This window comes from Danio rerio, chromosome 18 (assembly GCF_049306965.1).
Source record: "Danio rerio strain Tuebingen ecotype United States chromosome 18, GRCz12tu, whole genome shotgun sequence".
NCBI classification, from domain to species: domain Eukaryota; kingdom Metazoa; phylum Chordata; class Actinopteri; order Cypriniformes; family Danionidae; genus Danio; species Danio rerio.
This window is the reverse complement of record NC_133193.1, coordinates 5,772,283-5,784,319: the sequence shown is the minus strand read 5'-3', so window position 1 is coordinate 5,784,319 and position 12,037 is coordinate 5,772,283. Positions and strand designations below refer to the sequence as shown.

Sequence of the window (12,037 nt, the reverse complement as noted above, 5' to 3'; positions counted from 1 at the left end):
CTGTTGGAACTGATATGTTGATTCAGCTTAATCTCTAAATCTCTATTATTCTGCATTAAGTTCATCTACTAAAAAAAATTATGCCAACAGGTTTAATCTCTTTTTTTTCTCTATTTACTTAATGTGTGTTTCTTAATAATAAATAATGATAAAACTATAATTTTTCTCATTTACTTAATTTAAATGATTTATTAGATTATACTTAAATTTAAATGGCTAAACAATTGGATAAATAAAATTAATAAAATTAATAAATGAAATGAAAATAAATGAAAATGAATAAATAAATCAATAAATGAAAAAAATAAATAAAACAAAATTGAAATAAAATAAAGCGAAACAAAATAAAATAAAAATACAATACAATACAATATATATCTATATGTCTATATATATATATATATATATATATATATATATATATATATATATATATATATATATATATATATATATACACACAAAATATCATAAAACTAAAAATACAATACAATACAATAAAATAAATAAAACAAATAAAAACTAAATAAACAGATTAAATAAATAAATACATGAAAGAAATAAAGCAAACTAAAAATAAAATAATGTGAAATAAAATAATAATTTCTAAATTAGAATAAATATTATTATAGAAATGAAAGATATTTACTTTATATATATATATATATATATATATATATATATATATATATATATATATATATATATATATATATATATATATATATATATATATATATATATATATATATATATATATATTTAACAATCGATTTGTAACTTCACACCTTTTGCCATTTGAACATTACTACATACCATGCATTAAAAGTTTTGCTAAATATTTTTTTATTTTATTGCCAACATATTTAAATGTTCTTTCTGTTCTCTTGTGTTGATATGTGTGTACACGTATGTACCCTGAGCTCCTGTAAACCACAAAAAAATTCTGCACACTTGGCAAATAAAGCTCATTCTGATATTAATTCAAAGTCCTATTCTATTATGTTAATAGAGCTTTGCTGTGCTCGAATATCAAGATTAATACATATTGATGCAGTGACATATAAAGTATTGATCTGGAGACTCCGCAGGAAGTTGGAGATTGGGATTGGAACATGTTTCATGACCTTTCATGACCTTTCGGCAGAGTGGTGAAATGATTCGATTCAATATTTAGTCACTGGTAATGATCTCTGTGGGTTACTTACAATCCAAAGAGCATCGTGCTTGACTTCTTTGTGGAAACGTGAAATCTCATCAACCCACCATTTAATGCAAGCCTCATTAGTGAAGTCAGGGAACACGGTTTCTCCTGGCCAGACCTGTGATGCGAGAGAGAAGAAGAAAAAGGTGCTTAAATGCCATTAAAATACTGCCACAATGGAATGCATGAATAAATTATAATAAAAAATAATAATTATGATTATATTTTATAAATAATTACAATGTGCTTAAACTATATTTAAATAATGTCACAATGTAATGCATTATTAAAAAGTTATAATAAAAAATAGCTAATATTGTGTATTATTTTAATAATTATAATGTGATTAAATGGCATTAAAATAATGCCACAATCGAATGAATTTAAACATTGAATGTATAATTTCTTTATTTTTTTTAGTAATTAGAACATGTTTAAATTCCATTTGAATATTGTCACAATGTATTGCATGAATAAATAAATTATAATAAATGATACAAATTGAACTAATATTTATAAATAATGTTACAACATAATGCTTAAATAAATAAACTATAATAAATATTAAAAATTGAATGAATATTTTCTTACAATTTGTTAAAATAATTATTTTTTTTAAATAAAATGATTAAAATAATTAAAATCGTGCCACAATGTAATGCATGAATAATAATAATAATAATAATAATAATAATAATAATAATAATAATGGAATGCATGAATAAAAAACAATAGTAATAAAAATAATACATATCTTTTCTCTTTTTATGAATTAGAATGTGCTTAAATGGCATTAAAATAATGTCACAATGTAAAGCATAAATAAATAAATTATAAAAGGTAATAAAAATGTAATAAATATTTTCTTAATATATATATATATATATATATATATATATATATATATATATATATATATATATATATATATTTATATAATTATAATCTTTTAATAAAACAATAATTAATAAATTATTGTTTTATTAATAATAATTAATAATTAACAATTAATAATTATTAAATAATTAAAATAATGCCACAATGGAATGCAATAATAATAATAATAATAATAATAATAATAATAATAATAATAATAATAATAATAATAATGGAATGCAGTTCATGATTAAAGAAATTATATTAATAAACATTTTGAATTAATATTTTCTTCTTTTCAATTTTTAGAATGTGCTTAAATGCCATTAAAATAATGCCAAAATTGAATGTATGAATAAAGAATTTTAATAAAAAAAAAATAATGAGTATTTTTTTTCTGGCATTCCCCCACAAACATCACAGTCTGTCAGTGATGACACTCAGCGCTGCATTAAGAGCCTGTCTGTATGTTGCTTTTTATTTTCGCCTTTATGTGTTTAAGCCGCTGGCATTTCCATTCCCTCTTGTGTACTTTTCTTTTCCTCATCTCACATGGCTCTGAGCGTGATATTAAACTCTAATGCAAAATCGATGCAAACATTGACCCGAAATAAAACTATAAAAAAGCAATTAGCATCTGGCGATGCCTAATCGGCCACATAATCACAAGTGATAATTTTGCCATGTGATATGTGCCTTATTGCCCTGAGGGGCGATTGATATATGATCTAACTCAAGGTTGCAGATGCTAAATTAATGTCCTTCCTCATGGAAATCACATGGCAACAGCAGATGTCCATTTTATCTTCCTCTTACTCAAGACTCACTTACTATTACCAAACATTAATACATTAAACATTAATAAGTTTAAAAAATAAGTTTATAAAAATTTATTTATTTAATAAGTTTATTTAATAAGTTTAAAAAAATTTAATAAATAATAATAATAATAATAATAATGTTTTATTCATTCATTCATTCATTTATTCATTTTCTTTTCGGCATAGTCCCATTTTAATCTGGGGTCGAAACAACGGAATGAACCGCCAACTAATCAGCATATGTTTCCAGCTGCAAACCAGTACTGGGAAATGATGTTTTTTTGATTTGAAAGCGATAATAAAAAGTCAATGTGGTAGTGGACATATAGTGTCAAATATGCATTTTTAGAATAATCTTTAGTTCTAAGTGTCACATTATCCTATAGAAATAATGTATTAATAACATTTGGTAATAATAATAATAATAATAATAATAATAATAATAATAATAATTATTATTATTATTATTATTACCAAAAAATAATAATACATTAAACATTAATATCTAAATAATATAATAATAATAATAATAATAATAATAATAATAATAATTATTATTATTATTATTATTATTATTTTATTATTACATTATTTCAAAACTGATTCATTTTGTGTAAACCATTATTCTCAAATGTAGCATTATAAATACTTTTAATGTCTCAAATCAATTTAACATTTAAAATGTTTGATTTAATATGTATTGATTAGGAAATATATATTTTTGCCAATTTAGAATAATAAATTAACCATGTGAATCCAGATCAGACTGCTCAGCTACTTTTCTTGTCGCACAATACAAAGATATGTCAACAGAACACATTACTACAACTATCGAAACCAATGGTCATGTGAATCATTTAGGTATTTTTTGGGGTCAGTTAACCAACAAAAACAAATAAAATCCAACAAAATGTCACGATCAGAAGTAGATATAAAGGATGATTTTTACCTCTCCCACTAGAGGCGTTTCACCATCTGATTCAGTGACCCAAACTTTAGCTGCATGTCCCCTGTCGACTGTGTCATACGGTCCGTTTAACCTGCGCCCTGTGGATACGGCAGGATCCTGTAATGAAGAAAATATGTAGAGATGCTCAACAAAACAGCTAAATACCCTCAAATAAAATCATATTCAGCTAAATGACTCAACATTTGCAACTGTCCAAAAATAAGAAGTGACTGGTCAACCTATTAAACCTTGTGTATTATTCAGATTGACTACTCTTACATTATGTTCAGGGCTGTTTTAGCCCCATTGACTTAAAATGACATTTTTTGTTTGCGGAGCCATGAACCAGCTACAATCAAGAAGGCATGATTATAAGATGTCATGCATTGTAATCAAAAAATCTCATTATAATGAACGTCAATGGGGCAAAAACAGCCCCGAACACAAAGAAAGGGTAGTCAATTTGAGTGTATTGTTGAATTTTTGAAAATTTTCAAAGCATTTTCCTAAATTATGTGTCAAAATAAGTTCACCAAATATCATCCCATTTGCTGAAACAGAGAAAGTTATGATTGAATTAAGAGTCAAAATCCCCCCAGAGTGGATGAAAACATCCCCAAACAGCACTCAAGGGTTAAATAGTATGAATATGATACCATTATACAGCATTTATAAACCCACAATATCAATCTCTCACCAGTATGACAATGTATTTCTGTCCTTTATCATGCATGTAGTCAGCAAAGTTGGGCAGATCCGCAAATTTCACCAAATCATAGGTAAAGATCTTTTTTTCCTCCATGTAGTCAATGTCAGTGTACTGGACGTCCTGAAACACAAAATATATAGACATAAATATTCATGCTACTTTGACATTTTGATTTCTGCTTCCCCTAATTATGTTGTTTGACTTTACTGTCAAATTAGAATAGTCCGACAAATTATTTAAAGGGACAGAACACCTAAATTTACTCATTTACTCTCCCCTTTTTATACATGCTACAGATGCATGCATATCTGTTGGACACAAAAGGAGATGTTTTGAAGAATGCTGGTAGCTGCCACCCATTGACTTTCATAGTATTATTGTTTTTTGTTCTTACTATGAGCTCAAATGGTACCACCAATCAGCTTTCTTCAAAATATCTTCTGTAAAACTCATAAAAAGGCATAAAACCATATAAGGAAATGTAAATGATGAGGTAATTTTTATTTCTGTGTAAGGTGAACTATCCCTTTACATTATTGTGAAATAAAATTGAAAAATTGATTATATGACTGCTTGTCATCTTCTTTCAGCTTTGAGTCTATGATAACCCATAAAATCCTACGGTAAAAAGTTGTAAAATATTTATACAAATAGAAGACATTGTTAACATATTAAACATAACTGGAAGTCATATTATGTGCCTGTTTTTGAAATTTGGGTTAGAAGCTTAAGTTTTGTGTTGCCCATGGAGAAATGCGATATGGGATGACAAATAAACTAAACACATTTTTAAAAATCTGGAGCCCAATTATGTTCTATATCAGTAATGCTAACTTGTAACTCTTTATAAGTGAGATTGGTCTGGAGTAAGTCGAATTGTGGAGCCTATGCATTTCTCTGTAAATTATTTTTGTTTCATATTTAAATCTATTTATTTCCTTATGCTTTCTGGATCATGTTGTATTATGTTGTGTCTGACTATTTGTATATTTTGAAATGGCCTTTGTAACCCCGCCTTATTTTTATTTATTTATTTTTTTATGTTGTTTTTTTTTCTGTTTATGTTGTTGATTATTTGTTATGCTAAAAACAATAAAAAGATTAAAAAAAACAAACAAAAAAACATATTAAACATAGTAATTCTGTCATCTCTATCTCGAACCTTTTAGCACAGACAACCGTTTAAAGATGTATACTTGTGATTGTAACCCCGCCAGTTCTACACCACCACCCAACCCACTCTTAGCTGGGCGACTCTCCGCATGGAAGACAAGGAGGCTGAAAATCATGGCCTCTATTGTCACTTGAGCATCTTTTAGAGGTCAGAGGAGTGAGGTTTACCTACACAGCACTTTACTAGCTGGCCTTTGTGACACTCACCCCCCTAAACCTCCCTCCCATCCGGGTCACGGCACCAATACAACCCACCGGTCCCATACCACCCAACCTGCTTCGAGCTGGGATCAAACCGGCTACTCTCCGCATGTGAGTTTGCTGCTCTAATAAGGAGGCTAAAGACCATGGCCTCTAGCGTCAGTTGCTAGAGCGCATTTTAGAGGTAAGAGGAGTGAGGTTTACCTGCACAGCACTTCACTAGCTGGCTTCTGCTACACTCACCCCCATAAACCTCACTCCCATCTGGGTCACAGCACCAAAGTAACCCCTCCGGTCCTACACCACCCAACCCGCTTCAAGCTGGGATCGAACTGGCGACTCTCCGCATGGGAGTTTGTTGCTCTAAAAAGGAGACTAAAAAAATGGCCTCTGGTGTCTGTCACTGCAACACCTTTTAGAGGTCAAAGGAGTGAGGTTTAGCAGCAGAGCACTTCACTAGCTGGCCTCCGTTACACTCACCCACCTAAACCTCACTCCCATCCGGGTCACGGCACCAATGTAACCCTGCCGGTCCTACACCATCCAACATGCTTCGAGCTGGGACAGAACTGGCCATTCTCCACATGACAGTCGGTTGCTCTAACAAGGAGACTAAAGACAATGGTCCCTAGCATCTGTTGCTAGAGTACCTTTAGAGGTCAGAATAGTGAGGTTTACCTGCACAGCACTTCACTTGCTAGCCTCTGTTACACTCACCCCCCTAAACCTCACTCTCCTCCAGGTCATGACCAATCCTACACCACCTAACTTAAACCGACGAGTTGGGGTAGAACCAGCAAGTTGGGATCGAACCGTCAACTCTCCCTTTTTTTTCGGTATATATTAGGTGATTGACAGGTTGCTCCACCCCTCACATTAGTAAACACTTTAGCAGTGAAGAGATGTCCAAGTTATTTGTTTCCTTTTGTACAATAAAACAATAAATAAAACTGCAACAGCAATTAAGAGTCCAAGATTTGCGGCTTGTTTGAACTACTTAACTAAATGATTTGAATAAACACCATCCTTAAGTTTTTTGGGAAGACAACCTAATTGTTTTATGTTTAATCCACTTAAATTTGTAAAAACAATTAAACTAAGTTGATCAATTTGTGTCGAGACAAAGGATCTGTGTGGAACTCTGCATTTTTTACACTGACTTAATATGCCCAGACAATTCTGTTACTGACCACTAGGTGGCGACTGTGCAGTTACACTCAGGCTACGGTTGTCTAAAAACATCAACTATGCTCTGAATATTCAACAGCCTCTTGAGTATTTACACTTTACTGCTGATATTTTGCACGACGGAACTGTCACTTCACCGTTGACTGTTTTGGTTTCATCCTGGACGCTTTTGACTTCCATCAAGCATCAGCAGATGGTGAGATTCTCCTGCCAGTAATTTCCTCATGCTAATCAGACGGAGATGCAATACCCTGACATGCTAATGCCGTCTTTGTTCAAATGACATCAAACATCGGGCTTCAGTACATCTTTCGGCAATTAAAGCCTTACCATAAGGAGCTAAACGCTTTTAACAGCATATATAGGTGAGATTGGCATATGCGGCGTCATTATTCATGAACGGTAAGCTTTGTTCTGTGGGTTTTTGAAGCGCTGGGTGGAAAAGAGTTCTGCCGAACAAAGCGGAGACCCTCCTTACTTTAATCTTAATTAGCAATGGCAAAGTTTTCATTTGACCGTGGAGGGATCCTGATGACTCTGTTGCAGTAATGACCAGCAGAATGCTAGCTGTTTAATTATAAATAAAAAAGATCAAAATACTTTTTTTGCATACTTTGTTTTTTAATTTATTGTTATTATTTTATTATTTTTAATTATTTATTTAACACCAGCTGCTTAACAATAAATAATATCAAAAGACCATTTATTTGCATTATTTATTTATTTATTTATTTATTTATTTATTTATTTATTTATTTATTTATTTATTTATTTATTTATTTATTTATTCATTTATGTATTTATTTATTTATTTATTTGATTATTTATTTCATACAAGCTGCTTAACAATAAATACGTAGATAAAACAACCAGGTTTTTGCATACTTTATTTATTTATTTATTATTTCATTATTTCATTATTTATTTATTTATTTATTTATTTATTTATTTATTTATTTATTTATTATTTCATTGTTTTAAATGTATTTATTTATTTATTTATTAAATACCAGCTACTTTTAGGAACTGAAATGACCAGGTTTTTGTATTCTTTATCTATTTATTTATTTATTTTTATTTATTCATTCATTTAATGCCAGTTGCTTAACAATAAATAAGGAGATCAAAAGACCAGATTTTTGTATACTTTATTTATTTATTTATTTATTTAGTTATTTATTTATATATTTATTTATTTATAACTAGTTGTTTAAAAAAAGAGATCCATCGAACAGGTTTTAGCATACATTATTTATTAATTTATAATTATTATAATTATTGTTATTATTTTTTTATTATCATTATTATTATTATTATTATTATTATTATTATTATTATTATTATTATTATTATATTTTTAATTAATCAATTAATTAATTTATTTATTTAATACTAGTTACTTAACAATAAATGAGGAGATCAAAAGACCAGTAATGTTGATTATTTGATGAATTAATTTATTTATTTACAGTATATAATACCAGCAACTTAACAATACACAAAGACATCAAAGAACCAGTATTTTTAATTAACATTTTACTTTTTGATACTTATTATTTTGATTTGTTATCATAACTATAGACACTTAAAATGTGCGTGTTTTATTTTTCATTTTAGGTGAAGTTTGTTTTCGTTTTATTTGTATTTTTCTAGATTTGCTGTTAATTACTTTAGTACTTCAAAGGAAAAAAAAGTGTGATCATATCTTGGTAACTAACATATAAATGCAAATTTGAATAGTTTATTAATCATTTACTTACGCAATCTAAGTAATCTTAAAATAATACCAACTATTCTTAAAGTACTGGTTTGTAAAAAATGAAAAACTCAGTTTAGTATTGAAAAATAAATCATTAAAGTATGAAAATACAATCATTAGTCAGGAATAAAGCTTGTATGGCTGTATCTCTTTATTTACTTACATCTATTAATGTTAATGCTTAACAAATAATTAACTAACTATTTGCTAATGTTTAATAAATAATTAATACAGTGTAGTTATTATAAAGTGTTACCAAACCATGTTGTTGTAGTTTTAATTTTAGTTTTAGTCACTCGTGCAATTTCTATATTTGATTATTTACAGCTATATGTTATTATACAACACTTACGTATGGCAGGCTGGCATTTCGGTTTCTCTCCACCACTTCTTTGACCGCATCCAGGCTGCCGTAGTCCCAGCGAGAGATCTGGAAGCCCAGAGACCAGTATGGAGGGATGAAAGGCCTGCCAATCAGCTGGAGACACATAAAGCAAATGTTAAACACGCTCGACATCACAGGACTCCCTCAGGCGGATCTGCACGCTTCATCTGGGCCTATACTGTTTTACTTTTATCTTAATCAGCATTGACCAACTTTTAAGAAGTTCATAGAGGGATCCATACCTGGACTCTGTTGCAATAATGACCAGCAGAATGCTTGTAATAGCTGCTTAACAATAAATAAGGAGATCAGAAGACCATTATTTGCAAACTTTATATTTTAATAATTAATTAATATTATTACTATTATTATTATTATTATTATTATTATTATTATTATTATTATTATTATATATTAATAATAATAATAATAATAATAATAATAATAATAATAATAATAATAATAATAATAATAATAACATTTTATTTTATTATAACAATTGTAATTGTTGTTTTTATTTCTGTTTTAGGCAAAGCTTGATTTAGTATTTATTGACCAGCAGAATGGTTGTAACAGCTAACTAACAATAAATAAAGATATCAAAAGACAATGCATAATTTAAATTTCAACTGTTTTTATTTTATTTATTACATTTTATTATGTTATAAACAATTAAAGTCATTATTTTTATTTCTGTTTAAGTTTGGTTTAAAGTTTGATTTAGTTTTTATAGACCAGCAGAATGCTTGTAACAACTAGCTGACAATAAATAAAGAGAGAGACATCAATAGACAATGTTTTGAAAAATGTATATGACATTTTTGTTTATTAAATTATTATTTTTTATTTTATCTTAAATATTAAAAATTGTTTTAGTCCAATATTATTTTAGTTTTTATTCACCAGCAGAATGCTTGCATTATTATTATTATTATTATTATTATTATTACTTATTACTTATATTATTATTACCTATTTATTTTCTTTTCGGCTTTTCAGATTATTAATTTGGGGTTGCCACAGCGGAATGAACCGCCAACTTATCCAGGATATGTTTTACACAGCGAATGCCCTGCCAGCTGCAACTCATTACAGAAATGCCAACTGACCAAGCCGGGGGCTCGAACCAGTGACCTTCTTGCTGTGAAGCAATCATGCTACCCACTTTGCCACCATGATGCCTATTATTATTAATTAATTATTATTATTATTATTATTATTATTATTATTATTATTATTATTATTATTATTATTATTATTATTATTATCATAAATAATTAAAATATATTTTAGTTAAAGTTTATTTTTAATTTGTATTTTTAAATGTATTGGCAGTTACTTTAGTCACTTAAAATAATTGAGAAATTATATCTTGATAGCTATATGGGCCTACGTTTTTTACGTTAATCTTAAGTAGCATTGACAAAGTTTTGAGAAGTTCATGGAGGGATCCTGATGCCTCTTGCAATAATGACCAGCAGAATGCTTCTAACAGCTACTTAATAATAAATAAAGACACTCCAGGATCCCTATTTGTATTTAATATTTTACTTTTTAACACAAACTATTTTAAATTGTTATGATAATTATAAACACTTAAAGTGTGCATGTTTTATTTCCATTTTAGTTCAAGTTTGACTGAGTTTTTATTCGTAGTTAATTTAGTACTTCAAAGGAAATACGAGAGTGATTATATCTTGTGATTATTTCTTGGTGACTAATTGAAATAAAATATGTTTATTCTAGGCAAGGCAATCTGGCATTAAAATACAATCTACTAATGGGCTAGGCAAAAGCAATCTTATAACAAAGGGAAAAACAAGACTATTTGCTTAACACATTGGCAGATTGTTTTGATAAAACTTCACTTTGAAAAACTTTAAAAAACTTCACTTAATTTTGCCACATTATTTCTGAAAACAAGACAATATTTTAGCTTATTGATTTAAGACTTTTTAGATATTTGAACTAGAATAAAGACAACAAATCTAGCAGGGTATATACAGGCATCAGAGATTGAAATGTAACACCTTTTAAGACCCCTTTTACGACTCTTTGCATAGATTTCAAGACCTCATCACCAATTTATTTTTTCAACCAGTAACACTGTCAACATTTTAACTTGCAGTATATTTCCTAAATACTGATTGCATGAAACTAATCCTGAACTAAAACATTGTTCGAATACTAAACAAAAATGTTAATCCAGCAGGTGGTGCCTTTACAACAGCAGGAATAACAGTGTTTCCCTGGTTACTGCAGTAAACAAAGCAGTGATGTCAAATCTAGCAGGAATGTTTTGATTATATAAACCACACAGCATCCCAAAATGTAAAGCTTAAATTCAGGAAAACTTCATATATTGATACCAAATTTAAAACCTTGTAAAATAGCATTTAAGACTTTTTAATACTTTTTAAGCCCTAACATTTCTCAAAACATTTTAAGACCCCGAGGACAACATGTCTAGGTAAGAAAAGCTTTTTTTTTTCCAGTGTGCAAATCCACCCACAAGTGTTTCCACTGCGTCTATTTATATCGGTCAACAATGCTCACCTTGGTGAACTCGTCCACCACTGCCTCCGGTGTGTCTCCAACCAGGACATAAAAGTCCAAAACCCCTCCAATAGTCCGGAAGGTTACAGCAGGAGCTGGCTGGATAGTCACCTCTGCGCACACACACACACACACACACACACACACATAACAGACAGACATAAACAACTTAAATAGCTCTAATTTGCTAACCTTTAACAAAAGCAGCCATTATCA

At 29.0% G+C, this 12,037-nt stretch overlaps 1 protein-coding gene across 2 annotated transcripts in view; it reads right to left on the bottom strand.

The window, feature by feature from the left end:
- Positions 1-12,037, bottom strand: part of si (sucrase-isomaltase) — a 122,340-nt gene that overhangs the window by 90,843 nt on the left and 19,460 nt on the right. For both annotated transcript variants that reach the window (XR_012394176.1, XM_073930185.1), the window contains exons 9-13: positions 11,822-11,934; positions 9,233-9,358; positions 4,548-4,679; positions 3,851-3,967; positions 1,209-1,322 (exon numbers count right to left, since the gene is read on the bottom strand). Coding sequence is in view for 1 of the 2 variants with exons in the window: in XM_073930185.1 (XP_073786286.1) it covers positions 1,209-1,322; positions 3,851-3,967; positions 4,548-4,679; positions 9,233-9,358; positions 11,822-11,934 (602 nt within the window). In the remaining variant the exon portion in view is untranslated. The remainder of the gene's footprint in view (positions 1-1,208; positions 1,323-3,850; positions 3,968-4,547; positions 4,680-9,232; positions 9,359-11,821; positions 11,935-12,037) is intronic.